The sequence below is a fragment of the Triturus cristatus genome, chromosome 1_1 (assembly GCF_964204655.1).
Source record: "Triturus cristatus chromosome 1_1, aTriCri1.1, whole genome shotgun sequence".
NCBI lineage: Eukaryota > Metazoa > Chordata > Amphibia > Caudata > Salamandridae > Triturus > Triturus cristatus.
This window is the reverse complement of record NC_140579.1, coordinates 85,948,597-85,966,789: the sequence shown is the minus strand read 5'-3', so window position 1 is coordinate 85,966,789 and position 18,193 is coordinate 85,948,597. Positions and strand designations below refer to the sequence as shown.

The following is an 18,193-nucleotide window of genomic DNA, read 5'->3' as shown; positions in this document are numbered from 1 at the left end:
AGGGAATCAGAAGTGGAGGAGAGAGGGAGGTGGAGGGTGAGGAGAGACAGTGGTGGAGTGGGGGGGAGGGGAGGATATCACTTTTACTTCCTCTCCTAGTGTAAGGTAATGCCCCCACCCCACAGGCCCTGCCGGGGCCGAGAGCAGATCACTGTTCGCATCAGCCGTCACCCGAGACCGCTCCGTACTTGTTGGTAAATAGAGGTTCACTATCTGTTGATAATGGGATTCACTTGGGGGGCTGACTTACCTCCTCCACCCCCAGGGCCAACACTGAGAAGGCATCAGAGACCTGGTGCTGCCTATGTTGCAGTACTGCGAGAGAGAGGGATGGGGGGGCGGGCAGAGGAAGAGGAGTGGGGTTAGAGAAGGCACAGGTGGGGAGAGAAAGAGGAGAGAAGGGACAGAGACAGAAAAGGAGCAAAAAAAGAATTAGAGAGAGTAAAGAGGAGAGTTGGGGAAAATGAAAACATTACGAGAGAACATGTAGCAAAGAGGTGGAGAGAGAAGATGGGAGAGAGTAAGGACGCAGCCAAGAGATAGGGCAGAGACAAAAAGAGTCGAAACAATACAATTCAATTAAATTTTTTTGAATAAAAAAGTATTTCCCAAACTCGTAAATAACCACGGGCCAAACAACTGATCTGCAATGAAGCATCCGAATCCGGTATATCATGACGTTAACCATGCAATAAAAAATAAATTAAAAACAAATAAAAAAACACCAAAAAACACGTATACACCATGTTGACCCTTTTCCATGCAACGTATTCTAAAACGCCATTCTCATTCATACATTCACAGCAAACCTGTTCACAAGAGTGACAGAAAATGTGGTATTAGTGTTATATTTTTATTTACATCCATACTCGCTCACTAATGCAATTAAAAGATTCATGACCACACGGTTAAACAAAACGTACTGATTGGCCTTGCCGTGAAGGAGAAACACGTGTTGACACACACCCGATCTGTGAAACGTTCACCCCACTTTCTCGTAATTGAAACCAGTGCATGTGTCCGACGAACTTCCTGCCGCTTATCTGAATGCACCAATGGCAGAAGATAGTCACCATCTTGCAACAACACAATTAAAGGGAGGCATGTCTGTCTCTCCCCACCGCCACATGTCTCTGAGTTTTACTGTCTCATGCGAGATCCCCCTCCAGGAGACAGCTGACACCGACTCTTCCCCTGAGACAGTATGGGAGAAGCGTGTGTGTGCATAGTGTGTGTGTCTATATGTATATATCTGTGTGTGTATGCATGTGTGTGTGTTTGTATGTGTATATGTTTGTGTATGCATGTGTGTGTTGGTGTGCAAGTATGGGTGTGTCATTGTGTTCATTTGTCTTCATGGATGTGTACACATATGTTTGTGTGTATACCTATGTCTGTGTATGCATGTTTGTGTATATGTATATGTGTTTGAGTATGTTGGTGTGCGTGCTTGTTTATATGTTATGTGGGGTTGGTGTGTTGGTGTGCATGTATATGCATATGTTTATGCATGTCTGTGTGTGTTTGTATATGTTCATATGTGTGTGTAAATGCATGTGTGTGTTTGTATGTGTGCATAGTTGTGTATGCATGTGTGTGTTGGTGTGTATACATGTGTGTGTTATATGTGTATGTATGGCCGGTGTGATGGTATGCAAGTATTAGTGTGTCAGTGTGCTTGTCTGCATGGATGTGTACATATGTGTTTGTGTGTATACCTATACCTGTAGCTCCATAATGGCGTGCATGTATGTGTTTGTGTATGTTGGTGTGTATACATGTTTACATGTGTATGTATGGCTGGCGTATTGGTGTGCATGTACGTGCATATGCTTACATAAGTTTATGTGTGTTGCTGCCTGTGTGTATATGTGTTTGTGTGCATATATGTGCACGTGTGTGTTCGCGTGTGTGTCCTTCACACGCGCCTCCATTGGAAACCTACGCCAAGCGTGAGTTGAGATATGGGAACAGCCAGTAATTCAGTCCGACTCCCGACATTGTCATAAAATAAATTAGTAAATGCATGAAATGAATTTTTAATTTCCATTTATGCGGTTTCTAGTAAAGGAGGGGGGTTAGACAGGGGTGCGCCGCTGGGTTCCAACACTGTGTGCTCACTGTAACACAACTCAAACACCGTCTTTTGTCACACTCGTGGCCCGGCGCGTTGTGTATGGGGTCAGGCATCCTTCTGAGCCTTCCTCTTGTGTAGCGCTTCGAATCCGGAGGTCGCCTGATTCTAAGCGCTTCCACGTTTTGCCTGTAAGGGAACAGGGACTATGAGAGCGAGGGTTTCTCAGCATTGCTTCCTCCTGGCCATGTTTGACACTGCACACGTCCAAGGAGGTACATTAAAAAGAGAGTAGGACATCCGGGTATTAGCGAGGGTTTGCGAAGTGTAGGGGGGCTGTCGAGGGTCGTTCGCTGTAGTTTCCAGGTTCACCGAGACTAGTTTCTCTCTTGCCTATTTTACTTGGATACTTTCCTTCAACTCATTCATATACCGTTGACGAACCCATCCAGCTGGTTACGGTGAAGAAGGGTCATTCCCCAAAGTTGGGTGGTGAGACCACAGCTGGCCTGTTGATGCTGTCAACCCTCTGGTGCTCGGTAAACACTGAACTGGATTGCAGAGACGTCTTGCCAACTTGAACGCGTTCTGTAGAAACTAGAATGGAAATCTGGCGGGAAAAACAAAAAAATCTTATGGTCGGCAAGAAAGTGAAAAAATATGTAAGTGTCGCTTGGTAGGCGAGTGGGGAGAGAGAGAGAGAGTCGGAAAACGAGTATGGGAGTCATGGTGGATAACCGTGGACCACACAAGCAGGCAGAGGGATGGGGGTGATCCTCACGGACTGCTAGCGCCTGCTGACGGCCTTTCTCAATTAAATGGCGCCAGAGCCAAGGGTCAAATTAACAAGCCCGGCGGAGGCGAGACCTAAAAATCAGAGGGAAGAGTGCACTTGAGGGCAAAGAGGAAAACATACAGGGAAGAGTATGTGAGGGCAGAGAAAAAAAATACAGAGGGAAAAGCACGTGAGGGCAGAGAGAAAAATACAGAGGGAAGAGTCCATGTGAGGGAGGAGAGAAAAATAGAGAGGGAAGAGCTCATGTGAGAGCAAAGCGAAAAATACAGAGGGTAGGGCGCATGTTAGACCGGAGATAAAAACATAGAGGGAAGAGAGCATGTGAGAGCAGAGAGAAAAATATAGAGAGAAGAACACATGCGAGGGCAGAGAAATAAATACAGAGCGAAGAGCACATGTGAGAGCATAGAGAAAAAATGGAGAGGGAAGAGTACATGTGAGGGAAGAGAGACAAATACAGAGGGAATAGCATGTGTGAGGAAAGAGAGAAAAATAGAGAGGGAAAAGCACATGTGAGGGCAGAGTGAAAATACAGAGGGAATAGCACATGTGAGACCAGAGAGAAAAACATAGAGGGAAGAGCATATGTGAGGACAAAGAGAACAAGTACAGGCTATGCCAAGCGGAAGTGATCGCGTTTGCGATCAAACATCAAAGCGGCGAAAGTGAAAGTAATCGAGCAGAGCATCAAAGGGCTGGGTGAGAAGGGAGGGGGGAATGCAAGGAGCAGAGGAGCAGCTGTGCACGTGCACGCCATCGTGCACTCAAGCTAGGCCAGCAAAACATGTAGGTGGCACTTTTGAAAGCCCACTTACAAAATGTCTCAAAGAGACAACTTACGCTGTCTCAGCGAGACCTAAAAAATTGAGGGGCTTACAGCCGCAGCAGCACACAACCCCGCTGTCATTAATGCTAAAGGCCCCAGGCACTTGCGGCCAACCAGTCCAGATGCCCAGTGTCAATAAAGGTTCGGATCCCATACAATGGCAGGAGGCCAGAACTCCACTGCCAATAAGTGAGTTTTTCTATTTTTCCTGTTCCATACTTGAGTGTCAGAAATCTCAGGGGGGAGGGGGGCTCGGCTAATAGTGCACGGAGGGGCCATCATGGTGCTTTAAGCTAGCGAGGATACTCATAGCTTCCTAAGTATATCCATCTGAAGGAAAATACAATTTACCCACAGCTTCAAAGGCTGAAAAGTGCACCCTTAAACTGCTGACTTTGGTGCAGGAAACCAGGGTTCGAGCCTCAAGGTCGCGTCCACATCCTGTGATTCTGGGCAAATGGCTTAATCTCCCCGTGCCTTAATGTGTAATGTAAATACGGTGCTCATGTACAGCGCTCCAATACCTCCGGGTCGAGTTCGTGCTATATGAAAGATGCAAAAAAATAAATAAATACAATGCTTGGTTTATTTTATATCTTTGCCTGCTTGACGGACGGATGTTTCCATTTGAAACTTCCCGTCTTAGAAAAACATTACATATTGTATAGTCGCATAGTTACAATATCAGAGTTAACCTCTGTCAAAAATTAAAATGGGAAAATGTACATTAATAGAGGTAGAAACTTCAAAGCAACATATATATGTGATTAAAAAAATGTAGAGGTAGAACTTGAATTTCTACCACGCTATTTACGAATTCTACCTAGCCGTACATTAACCCATTCGCTATACGTACTCCTTAAACTTAACTCACATTTTTTTCTCTCGTACCATGTTTCTATTTTATTGGGTGATACCGCCCATGCCACCTCCTATGCCCCTGTTGTTCTGCAACATCATAGTGTGGATATTGCCGTTTTCCATAGTGGAAAACGGCGATATCCTAGATGATAGGGCCTGTGGTTTTAGCCACAGAATCCTTCCCCCATGTTAAGTGTGCATTAGTCAGGAATTTAACAGACGTTAAATTCCTGCGTTAACGCGATTTAAATAATCGCTACCCTTCCTTGTTAATATCGCAAAGCTGCCTTTGCGATATTTTCCCTGGTTGGTTTCACAGCCACGCCTACTCTGCATCTCATTAGCGATGCAAAGTTAGGCGTGCTGGAAACGGGCGCTAAGTCAGCAAAACACGCGATAGCAAATGGCTGCAAAAGTGGCGATATTTTTATGGCGCCGCCTTGTTAATATGCCCCTTCATTTTTATCATCGGATAAGTACCTTTAGTATGGACTAGGGAACCTAGTGCAGATTAAATACATTTTGGCTGGTTGGTTGCTTCCTGTGGGGTTTTCCTGGTAGATGGCTCTAGGTGCAGTATTCCTTCCTACAAAATGCTAAACCACCACCAGCAGCCCTGTGAAGTTCCCCATGTCCATGCTTGATTTGCAACTCAACTACATGTTTTTTCTTTGAATTCTGGGACGTGTAGACATTGTTTATTCCATAAAAACACAGGATTGCAAGTCCAAGAACTCAAAGGAAACAACCCAGACTGGAGACGCTCATCACACATGGACCTGGGAAGCTTGGCAGCTATGCACCAGGACTGCAGGCCTTGGGGGCTCAGAGACCTTATGAATCCTCTCAGAAATGCGTGTTTGATGCCAAGGTCACTAGTCTAAATTCTGGCAAGTCCTCTCAGCCTTTCATTCTTATGAGGTTAATAAAATGAGTACCATTGACTTGGGTGACAATAAACATCTGTTATCCATCGCCAAGGTGTCCCAAGGGTGAATGTGTGCTTTACAAATATATTGTGTTATATTGTGTGAAGCTGCTTTTGGGTGCTACCATTGGCAGTGCCAGAGAGCCATCATAAAACACTGACCTATTGGTGGGGCGAGGGAGCTCCGACAAGGCAAAATATGAATGTTGCCTGGAGCGCAGAATATCCCTATAATGGAGGTGAATGCCGCAACTAACCCTTGAGCGCTCAAATCGTTAGACTCTGCTGCCATCTTTTCTCTTCCCAGCCAGGTCATTGTGCTGTTATATGCAATATGCCATAGAAAATATGGGGCAGCAAGCATTTCAAAGAACAAGGGTAGCAAACCAAAATATTGTCAGTCAGAAGACTCCTCAAGACCTGGCTCTTCGAGCAGTAGCGGCGCCCCCCCCTCCCCTCAGCACCTTGAGACCCTCACGGGTAAGTAGTGCGCTTTACAAGTGACTGATTGATTGATTGATAGTATATGTTTGTTATTGTATGGCTTACCAAATTGCACCAGCACTGTGCCGTCACCTGAAGAGGTGTGGTGCCGCGGCCAGGGTGACTGACTCTGGAATCTGGGGAGCACGGTTCGATTCCCGGCGCCGGCGGCAGATTAGCCCAGCACCATGTGACTCTGGGCAATAGCTTGCTTAATCTTCCCGACGGCCCCCAGTGCCTAGCGACCCTTACGGGTGATTGTTCGCGCTTTACAAGTGTGGATTATTATTATTACAACTTTGATTACCCATTGACTATTTTGTTATAAAACTTGTATACTTAAATACAGAGCATCGGCCATCCTTTGTGTTGATTTCTCATTCATGCATAATCATGTTGGCCATTTCCCAACATGCATCAGTAAATAATGTAATGACTCCTTGGGGACCATTGTCTATATGTGGTTATAAGTGATATGGTTATGAGTCACTTTCACTCTTCTTCCACTGACCTCGTTTGTGATGTTCTCCTCATTTATAAAGTCAGTGAATCTAACAGTCGGTGTCCAGGGGTCGTTTTGGTTGAATATGGAGGTGCTCTGGAGCTCTTCCTCCTTGCGCTTGGTGACCGCCAGCTTGTACCTAGGAGTTAGAAGAGAAGATATGACCATTGCTGAGCTGGGATATGGAAAGGACATTGGTTAGTGGCTCCACTGTCACTGATCCTGGTTAGTCTTTGTAGATTCAACAGAAGGGTTTGAGTATGCGGAAGCCGGGTGGGGGGGGGGGGTAATGTTTTGGATATACCGCCTACGGTCCCAGTATTCAATAACACTGGCTGTATCAACTTCAGAAGCATGAAACGCATGATATGTTCACTGAGATTGAAGAAGCAAGCGCATTAACCCACTGAGGGATTTAGCAAACTGCCTATGTCACAAGTGGGTACACTCACCCCTCCCCCTCACTCCCCCACAAATAAAACAGACATATTTCAGGTTTGCATCACTGTAGACAAATATATAAACTTTAAAGGGCTCAGAGCAAATTCCAAAATGCACACAACTAAAAACCCTCAAACCATCCCAGAGTGCTTGCACATACAACATGAAGACATAATGTTATGCCATTGCCTGAAAACGATACTCAGTGCCAGCAATGAAAGCAAAGTAGTGTTCTCTTACGCCCCCTCACTTTAAACCTACCGAAAATAACTTGGAATAGATGCACAAAATACCCAGATGCAAAATCTAAATTTAAAAATAACCACAACCCACCCCTCACATAAACTGACACCTCAATCTCCCATGGTACTCCTTCCAAACCGTGAGCATTTAATCCCTAACCTACATCATCAATACCCAACATAAAGCTACTACATATCACAATGTCATCGCCTCCTCGACCATCAAATGAATCTCTGATGCCTTCCTACACATCGGCAACATCGTCAATTGTCGCTCCTTTTGTGGCTCTTCACTTTCTCAGTATCAGAAAGACCCTATTACCTCCTTGTTAGTCTTCCTCGCCACATGACTAACAAAGTGAGCTTCAGCTCCACACCAGAACCCTCCAAAGCAAAAAGTCAGCCTCCCAAGCCTCCCATCCCTTCCCAATATGGCCGACCCATTACACCCTGACCTCTACAAGAGGCGGGCCGGCCCAACCCATCAGCCTAAAACTACCAAGCACAACATGAAGCCGATAGCCAGACAGGGAGGGAGGGATGGGAACTCATGTGGTGAGGAAGGCTATTCTCGGAGTAATGAAGGTTACCGGTAAGTAACCGGGGCAACTCTGCTCACGGAATATATAGTTTGAACACAGCAAGAAATGCAAGTACCCACCTTCTTTTTATTGGTAAAATCACAGAGTGGACCAGTAACATCAACTCCCAACAGCATATCAATCCCCTACCCGTCTCCCGAAGCATTGAGAAAACAACCATCTAAGTAGTCAACCACCCTCTACATATCATTAACAAGGGAGTCCCCGTCTGCCTATTTCCCCAAGACCCATCAGCAGCTTTTCATTTTTTGACCAAAAGCCACTCTGTGGAACCCTCTTCAGAACCAGGGCATCACAGATATCAACTTGGCTCCCTAGGTTCATCTCGCGAAGATGGTCCAGATGACATCCTCAAGGTCAAAGATTATCCTCAAGTCCAATGCTACTAACTAAAGATCATCTTTATATGGATTACCTGGTTTTTTACTCACCCAACAAGACATCCATCCTCTGAAATACACGGATGATGCACAGTCCTTTATCACAGTTATCGGCCAACAACTTTGCGTGTTCGAACACCATTTAACCATAGATGTCTGGTGTATTTCTAAAAACCAATGTCCCAAGACTAATTTCATACTTAAAAAATGCAACACTTTTTGCCTGAGCTCGCACCTATTGTTCCGTAAGCAACTTAAAAGGTGGCTTTTTACAGATTACGCTTCTGTTAAGGAGCGTGACTTTGGGGGTGCTTGTTTGGGGTCGCCACCGGTCTTTCTGTTACTCCTCTGCTCTATGCGCTTTGATGCCTTTTGGTCAAATGTGCTCCAGAAATTTAATAAATAAAATTAAATACAAATTTAAAGCCAATCCGTCTAGGACCCATCTTGATCACAGATAGGGTAACTTCCCAATAAACGATTTCTTCAGCGCGTACTTTGTGCTGGTGGTTGCAGGTGGGCAGCACCTGTGCTCTTAACCAGGGGAGCGGGACTTATTTTTCATTCTCAGATTTGTACCCAGACCAAAAGAGAATGGCAGAAAAGGTAGAAAGAGATTAAAATAAGAACAGGTAGCATTGGCATCTGGCAACCCCTGCATTCTGTAGCTCTAGTGGTGTGCTCCAAAGAAAAGGTTTGGGTCCCTGCACTTATTTTATTACATTTTATGTTTGAGAAATTAAGCACTGGGATTCCTGGCACCTCTCTTGCCCCATGTAAAGAGTCATGCCAGCCCTGACAAGATTCCATAGCCCTTGAGTGACTCGTTGCTTCATTCAATTTTTTCCCTTTGTAAACCTAGACGTGTAGTCCTCGATTTATAATGGGATGAAGTCCCGGAATCCATTGAAGAAACCTGGGCTGGAGTAGCTAGTCGTGCATGAACCAGGGAAACTTTGAAGGGCTTCTATACATATTGAGAGGTCTTCATGCAGCTCCATTCCCTTCCTATTTTTCACGTAAGATCTGAAAAGCAGAAAAGGAAAAACCTGCCCCTCCAACACCGGACTATGCTTCGTCACATATAATAAGGTGTGCTAAACCTATAGAGTTACTCTTGGTCTTTTAGAAAATGACATCTCTTCCATAGGCTACAAAATGGAAGCTTCGAACAGCAGTGTAAGTATACGTACGCCTGTCTGACGTCACTTCCAGTGCAAAGGGCAGCTCAGGCGAAAGTAAACACTGTTCCCCAATCCCTGGGTCCTAATAGGCAGCACACACACCTCACTCCTCCACTACCACATCAGGGCTGACTGAATGGACAGAGAGTAATATTTACTAGCCGGTGGCTGTGAGCCAGATTCAAGCCTGTGCTTTCTCTGCCCTTGCTCTGTCCAAGCAGCTAGTGACCAGGCTCAAGAGTAGGCAAGCATTCTACGCCAATGCATCACTGCACTTAAAGAGCAAGTCATTGCCACCAAGGGGTTACTTCCTTTGGTCTTCTTCTGCTTCACCTGGGTCTCCAGAGGTCTGGATGAAGTAGGTGGCATGGCAGATGGTGGCCACTCCACCGCCTCTGAGCAGCACCGAGAGAGGTGAGGTAATGGGCAGAGTACTCTTATGGCCACCGACCAGTGACACTCCTAGCAGCCACAGGTCTATGCAGCTCACGGCTGTCAGCATCCGCACTGATGGGGTCCACCATGGCACCAGCTCTCTGTTCCTACTGAGAGCAATGAGCCAGGCAATCAAGGAGGAAGGTGGAGAGAGGCCTCAGAGGAATGTGGAGACAGCGGCAGGATGACGAGTATTGGGTTTTTATGGAAAGGTAGTTACCAAGGGTCATTATGACACAATGCATCATTTCAGCTGTGCTTTCGTTGTTTATTTCATGTCTCCGAGAACCTGTTGGTGGAGACACAACCCTGTTATTGACAGCTACTCATCAATAATAATATACATAGTAGACACTATGGTCAAAATAGAACTGGAATATGTTGTGCCATACTATTCAAATAGTAGCCTAGGTGGATGATGTCAGTGCATTTTACCGCTGTGTGACTGAGGCTATACAAATATCCATAGAAAGGTATTTAAATTATCCTCTAAGCAGCATCGTATTCTGTTTTTAAAATACAGGATATCGCTAAAGGGAATATGTGTGCAATATGAGCCCCACTTAAAATGGAGTTCAAATATCATGTACCATTGTTTTCCTCAATGGAACGACTAAAATGGATGGCAGTCTTGGTAGCAACTATAGGAATTGAATATATAACTCAATTTTCCTAGTACAGCTAATTTTCAACGCTGGATTGCATTTAACAACTCACAAAAAGTAACCGGATGGTGTATCAACTAAATGTAAATATGGGTTATGAAAATTTGGAAGCAATTGCTTTGTAAAGACGAGAACCCTCACTCACCCAGAGGTGACATGCTTCATCATTGGGTTCCCTCTTGCACACTGCGACCGCAAGGTACACAGTGTGGGCTACAACTCTCCCTCAGGAGAGGAGCGTGAGGTGTTTTTTCTCCAATGTTTCTATGAGTGAGGGGCAGAGTGCACGAAATATTTCAAAAGTGAGTTTAAAACTATCTCATTAGAGGAAAATAATTTTAATAAGTATCCCATATGGATAGAGCTAAAAAACAGTTCCAAAACTCTCACTGCTCTAGAACATAGTGTGTTGTCTAAAGGCCTGGGTTTTCTTCCCACAAAACTAGGTGATGATTTTATGATTCATAAAGAATTGGCAGAGTTTGTTCGGCAGGTACGATTACACTTTTTCTTTACTAATTTAGATAAGGATGACTCTAATCTCGTTCCAAGTACTGGTTTTAGGAATAAATCTACCTTCCTTCCATCATTAAGTGCCTTCTGGAATAAATACCTTTGAAAAAGCTGTACTCAAAGAATATGAGTCCAGGTCGGATCATCCCAAAGAACCCTTCTGTAACATCTCTAATGTTGAAAGGAAATCTATTGAGGAATTAGGAAATGATGCCAACATTACGATTAAACCGGCTGATAAAGGTGGTGCCACGGTCATTTTGGATACTGAGGTTTAACATAATAAATGTCTAAGACAGTTGAATGATGCCAGATTTTATACTCTCATTTTACAGGATCCCACGCCCAGGTTACAGATTAAATCTCTTGTGGAAGAGGGAAGAGACTCCAATTGGATCACTAGGAGTGAGGCAGAATTTTTGATCCAAAAACATCCCAAGGTGTCGGCGTTCTATATTCTTCCAAAAATCCACAAGGAACAAAAACCTCTACCTAGCAGACCAATCGTGTCAGGCATTGGTTCTATCTTAGAACCCCTCTCTAGGTTTGTGGATCATTTTCTTCGACCTATAGTGGCTGAGATGCCCTCATATTTGCAGGACAATAAGCATGTTCTTTGTCTCTTGGATACAGTGTCTTTTGACCCTATGGTGAACATTATGGTGACATATGACGTTGAGTCATTATATACTAACATTCCGTAGAATTACACTCTTGAAATTATAGAACATCTACTTGGGTGTCACCCAGGCGAGGATCAAACACCTACTGCTTTTGTCATGCAGTGTGCTAGGAGGATGGCCTTAAAAGATAACTTTTTTAGTTATGAAGGTGATCTATATTGACAGACGACTGGAACTTCGATGGGCAGCACCTGTGCCCCCAGCATGGCTAATTTGTATATATATGGCTTTAAAAACGAAGTTCATATACTCAAGTACCAATCCATTTCAACCTTGCCGCAAACTCTGGAGACGATATATAGATGATATCCTGGTCATCTGGGAAGGTGACCAGAATTCTCTAGATGTCTTACTAACTGGTTGAACTGTCGGGACATTAATCTCAAGTTTACCGGTGAAGTAAGTGCCATGACAGAATCATACTTGGACCTTCGACTATACCCAAAAAATGGGAAGATTCAAACAGAATTATACCAAAAATCTATGGCTAGGAACTCACTACTTAGCTACCATAGCTTCCATCCACGTGCCTTATTGACCAATCTCCCGATAGGTAAATTCTTAAGGCTTTTGTAGGAATTGTAGTGAAATTACAAGATATAAACAACAAGCCAAAAAACTTAATTGAAGAACTACTTGCAAAAGACTATCCTATTAAATTGGTACGTGGAGCAGAAAAGAGAGCACGCAATAACCACAGAGAAGCACTCCTTGAGTCATATGAAAAACCTGAAAATAAGAGAATGGTTTGTGTGACTACTTTTAGTAATCTGACTGACAACATGAAAAGGCAATTAACAAATCTTGGCACATTCTGAATACGGTGCAATTGACTTTGGAGAAACCACTCTTTGCCTTGAAACGGAGTAGTAGTCTCCGAGACCTACTGGTACATACAAGACCTAGACTGAGACAACAAAGGGTAGACAGAGCACCTTGTGGGGAGCATCCCCGGTGACAGGGCACTTCCCTTGTGGTTCTTGTTCTGTTTGTCCATTTACTAAACATGTGACATAATTGGACATGGGTTTGAAAACACCTCGGTTACTCAATTCACATACCAATTGTAATATGAGCGGAGTAATCTACTTGATTACATGCCCGTGCTCGTTGGTATATATTGGGATGACGACACACAAGGTTAAACACAGGATGGTGGAATATCAAAGTGCCTTTAGATGCAAAAAAACAAATACGCCCATGACAAGACACTATGTAGAAATGGGCCATACTGAGGACGACTTTACATGGATTGTTATTGACAAACCAAGATATAAAATCAATATGGAGCCCCTTGATAGAGTGCTTTTCCGACGGGAACAGAGATGGGTGTTCCGCATTAAAAGTCATGTGACAGGACTTCATGAGGATATCCCTTGGTGCTCATTATAGACGGACATATACTTACAGTTAATATGTAAATTAATACCCTGTGATTTCGACTAACACCTTTCTAGATAGTGACACTATTATACTAACTCTTGTGGTAGGATGCACTGCACACATACATAGGTGTTACTTAACTTGTAGCTACGTTGGTTCAGTCCATTGGAGAAAAGGTGATGGAATATTTTTCATTTGAAGACACTTGATAGGACATGGGCTTCTATTTAGTCAGTTTTCTATCCATAGTGTTACAACAGAGATGTTATACATGGATCGACATTTGAAAACTACAATTCCCATCACCCCTGTAGTCCTCGACAAACACATACATAAAAGAAAGTAATAATGTACTTTGTAAGCTGTTTGAATTATGTATTGAAGTTACATGTACAATGGAAACACTGACATTCTTGACATCTTTATTTTTATGATACTGCCCGTGTGAAAAAAAAAAAAAAAAGAATTTTCTTCAACATTAACTGAACCGGAAGTAGATTTTCCGCTTCCAGGTAGTGACGCATTAAGCAGGAAGAGTATTAAGAGCGGATGCGGCCGGTCTCCTTTCGGCCTCTACGTAACAGCTGGAAGAACCGGGAAAGTCGGTAAGGAGACCGCGTTGGAATCCCATTATATGTTGAGGGAATTGAGTGGTGTTTTATGCGATGCATCGTTGATGCTTTTTAGCACATGCTTGTTGTTTTTTTGGTTTTTATACCATTAGCCTAGAATGCGGGCAATATGGACATGAATGATTGACAAGCAACAAAACGTTAATGATGAGAAAGTAATGTAGACTGTAGACTCTCTGTTTAGGATACATTGAAGATGTGCTGTATAAGGGACCGAGGAAAATGTATATATATGACATGGTTGTGGTTTTAATTGTGCTCTCCATGTTGCCTTTAGATTCTCGAGACTCATATGTAGAGGACCTCCTAAAGGGAGAGGCAGACAATTGGTCTGATATTGGTGAGATGACTTGAAATACACCAATTCCCATGTGTGTAGTGTGGTGATTTGTCGCTGGTTTCTCACATTCACTTGGGTATAATTTTTGTTTATATGGGATGTAAATATGATATAGGTAATGTGTTTTTATGTTCACAGAAAACAGAACAGACTGCAGTTGGTTCCTTGATCGTCCATATAAATAAGTATGTTTTCTTGTTTTAATTCACATTGACAGCAGAGTGACATGATGTCGGTCCTGAAGAATGCCACGAATCTCTGGTCATCAAGGCAGAAACATGTTGACCTAGTCTTCTAGGGAATATCCATATCCTTATTCCTCACACAGTTTTTAGCTCTATCCATAGGGGATACTTATTAAAATTACTTTCCTCTGATGAGATAGTTTTAAACTCACTTTTGAAATATTTCGTGCACTCTGCCCCTCACTCATAGAAGCATTGGAGAAAAAACACCTCACGCTCCTCTCCTGAGGGAAAGTTGTAGCCCACACTGTGTACCTTGCGGTCCCAGTGTGCAAGAGGGAACCCAATGATGAAGCATGTTACCTCTGGGTGAGTGAGGGTTCTTGTCTTTAGAAATCAATTGCTTCCTAATTTTCATAACCCATATTTACATTTAGTTGATACACCATCCAGTTACTTTTTGTGAGAAGTATATGAGTGGAGTAGTACCGTGGATGGTAATAATTCCTCCAATTATGACCTTCTTGTGAGATTATATTTCATTTAACAACCCAATGCATTCTGGGAATGGTAGTCAACTTTTTATTGGCGAACATCCCTGAGATTGAGGGCGAGGCACTGGGCCTTTGCACTACTTTCCCAATGTAGCTCTCCATCAACGTTCTCATCTGAGTGAACTGCCTTTTTTTTTTTTTGCATATTTATATAGCGCTGAACTCGACCCGAAGGTATTGTAGCGCTCTACACGAGCACCGTATTTACATTACACATTCAGGCTAGGGGAGATTAAGCCATTTGCCCAGAATCACAGGATGTGGACGCGACCCCGAGGCTCGAACCATGGTTTCCAGCACCAAAGTCGGCAGTCACAAGAGTTGCTGAAAACCGACAGTGCAGGTCGAGGGGAAGGTCGGCTAGGCAAAATAGATGAGGAGATATATCGCGCAATAATCACTCCACGCAAGGTAACTTAGCGTAAAAGGCCATTTTATTAGGACAGGGTTGGACAACCATAACCAAACATCAGACAAACCCCCCAACAATCCCCAACAACATAACTTCTCATTCCTCCATTCTCTCCCATACTCCAACTACTCCATCCCACTTCACACAGCAACCGCCTCACTTATCCCATTCGCTTCCTCACTTCTCTTCCAACCTCCTCCATCATCTCCATTCGTCGTAAACTGGTATGACGCACCCCCACCTTTCACCAGTATCACCCTCCCCGGAAGGGTGAGTATGCCCGTCATGGACTCCTCCCCCCTCCCAAATCCGCTCCAAGCACTCACAACCCGTCCTAAACTGGCACGCTTATAGAAAAACTTAGTAGCCCTCAATCGAATCCCTCGACTGTAGGGTGGGCGGGTGGCCAAACAACCTAACTAACCCACCCTGAGGCGCTGGGGAAAGGAAGAGGAAGGACTTCCTCTTCCAGCCCCCTTTATCCTCCTAACGACCCCACCCCTTATCCCACCCCTTCCATACCCTGTCCCTCCCTTGCGCGAAATCCCCGGGGGAAGACTAGTCCGCTGACCTTTCTTCCCCCAGGGGCCGCATCGCGCAATAATCTCTCCACGCAAGGTAACTTAGCGTAAAAGGCCATTTTATTAGGACAGGGTTGGACAACCATAACCAAACATCAGACAAACCCCCCAACAATCCCCAACAACATAACTTCTCATTCCTTCATTCTCTCCCATACTCCAACTACTCCATCCCACTTCACACAGCAACCGCCTCACTTATCCCATTCGCTTCCTCACTTCTCTTCCAACCTGTTCTATCATCTCCATTCGTTGTAAACTGGTATGACGCACCCCCACCTTTCACCAGTATCCCCCTCCCCGGAAGGGTGAGTATGCCCGTCATGGACTCCTCCCCCCTCCCAAATCCGCCAACCAGGGAACCCCCGGAGGGCGGTTACCTGCCCCACCCCATTCCAGTGCACCTTTCGCCCTCACGCTCTTCGACACCAGATAGACTCGTTCCATAAACCACTAATAACATCCCTCAACTCCATCATATAGTACGCATTGCCCATGTGCGAAAGGTGCACGCCATCGTCTCTAAAAAGCAGGGGCTCCTCAAGCCGCAGTCCAGTGTGCGCCAGCACTTTGATCCCAATGTTCTCACAAAAGACCCACATTGCCCTATTCAATTTCCTTTGGGCTCGTTCAACCGCTGCGGGCTTCAATGCCCCCCTCCAGATCCGACGAGGGATGAACTCAGTCCACACAATACAGGCGCCAGCCAGATTGCGTTTCATAGCCTCCAAGTCCCTTTGCATCAAATACAGCAACGACACCCCTGATTGCTTCACCAGGTCATTCTCCCCCAGGTGGATGATGAGCAAGTCCGGACATCCCCTCTGCGACACTTTCTTCGTCAGCCAGGGCAATAGCTCCCCCCAGCGCATCCCACTCTTGCCCCACCAATGTACCTCGTGATGGCTGCTTCTCAGGCCCAGGCTACGACCATACACCTGCCTGTCGGAATACTTGGAGGCCCAATGCACAAATGAATGTCCAACGATCCAGGTAACCGTCTTGGCTCCCGGACCCCCAACACAACATACGAAGAAAGGAGAAATTAGAACACGAAACATAACAGAACCGCCCCACAGCCGTCGCGCCCCTGCGCACCGTGCCGCTCTACTTCCTTACGTACCGCTCGCCACAGTGCGACCTCCATCTACCAATCCGCCTGATCTTGTGCCAGGACCACCCCAGCCGCGCAGCCGCCGTCGCCGTGCTGATCCGGAAAGAGTGCGTCCCATACCCTGCCGGGTCCCTACCTAGTCGCCTCACTGCCATACGCAACACCGCCAGCAGCTGAAAAGCTGTGACCCGTTTCCTGGAAGCATGACAAAAGATCTCTCCTACACTCCTACCCACCTGCCCGCAAAAGGCTCTCCATTCTCGCACAGGACAAACACCCGCCTCTCCCGACTCGCACAGCCATACCCAAGTGCCTCTTCCAGCCTGGTCTGTTTTCGACCTCCCCAGCCAAATACCCAGGCGCGCTCCATCCATTCGAACGTCCTCAAATACCCTACCCGGAGCACCTCTAGCCCCCAACAACTCCGAAACCCGGAAGGCCCCAAAAAACATCCACGTCATGCAGAACCGAAACAGCGCCACTTCCACCTCGTCATAACAACAGAAACTCAATTCCGCCAAGATGTCCACCAGCAATTCAAACGTAATAGCTGCACGCACGGCTGCCCCCCCAGTCCCCCCCGCACCCTACCCCAACCCCTCAACATCTTACTCAGCAACTCACTCCGTGCGGGATCAAACCCCAAATAAACCATCCCATAGAAGGAAATCCCCGCCAACTTCCCCGCAATCGTAACTGGCGACAAACCCTTGTCCATGCAGTGCAAAACATACCTCAGCACTCCCTCCTCACAATCCCCCTGCGACATACGCCAGGCATCCTTCGACCATCCCAGAAAAGCACCCAACTCAGCCCAAGCCAAACGATACGCCCGCCTTGTAGAATCCGCAACAGACTTCTCAACCAACTCCACCACTCTCACTCCCCCCAGCTCCAGATACCCTCCGGCACCTTGGTCTTGAAAACCTCTGCTCCGGGCGCCAACGTTCTGAAACGCTGCCACTGCGAACGAGACAATGCATCCGCAACGTCATTGCTAGCGCCCGGCACATGCTTCGCGCGAAACAGCACATTGAAACGCAGACACAGCAGCATAAAACTTCGCAGCAAGCGCAGCACCCGCAGATCCCTGGCCCTCTGATGATTCACCAGGTCAGCCACCGTCCGGTTGTCCACATGGAACAACACTGATCTGTTCTGAAATTCCAGCCCCCACACCTGCAATGCCACCACAAGCGGAAAGAACTCCAAAAACGCAATACTCCTGCCCTGTGTCAACCAGTGCACCGGCCACTGTTCCGCACACCATCTCCCGTCCCAGAAAATGGCAAAACCTTGTGCCCCAGCTGCATCCGAAAAGATTTGCACCTGCCACACCATATTGTCATCCGCAAAGTCCAAGGAGACCCCGTTGAA

At 45.6% G+C, this 18,193-nt stretch overlaps 1 protein-coding gene across 2 annotated transcripts in view; it reads right to left on the bottom strand.

Moving 5' to 3' along the window:
• The window catches only part of LOC146869542 (amine oxidase [copper-containing] 3-like), a 97,984-nt gene that overhangs the window by 21,299 nt on the left and 58,492 nt on the right, over positions 1–18,193 (bottom strand). Inside the window, exon 3 of one of the 2 annotated variants that reach the window (XM_085604300.1) lies at positions 6,480–6,609. The exons of the other annotated variant lie outside the window; for it this stretch is intronic. Coding sequence (XP_085460426.1) covers positions 6,480–6,609 — 130 coding nt within the window. The remainder of the gene's footprint in view (positions 1–6,479; positions 6,610–18,193) is intronic. 2 annotated transcript variants of the gene reach the window in all.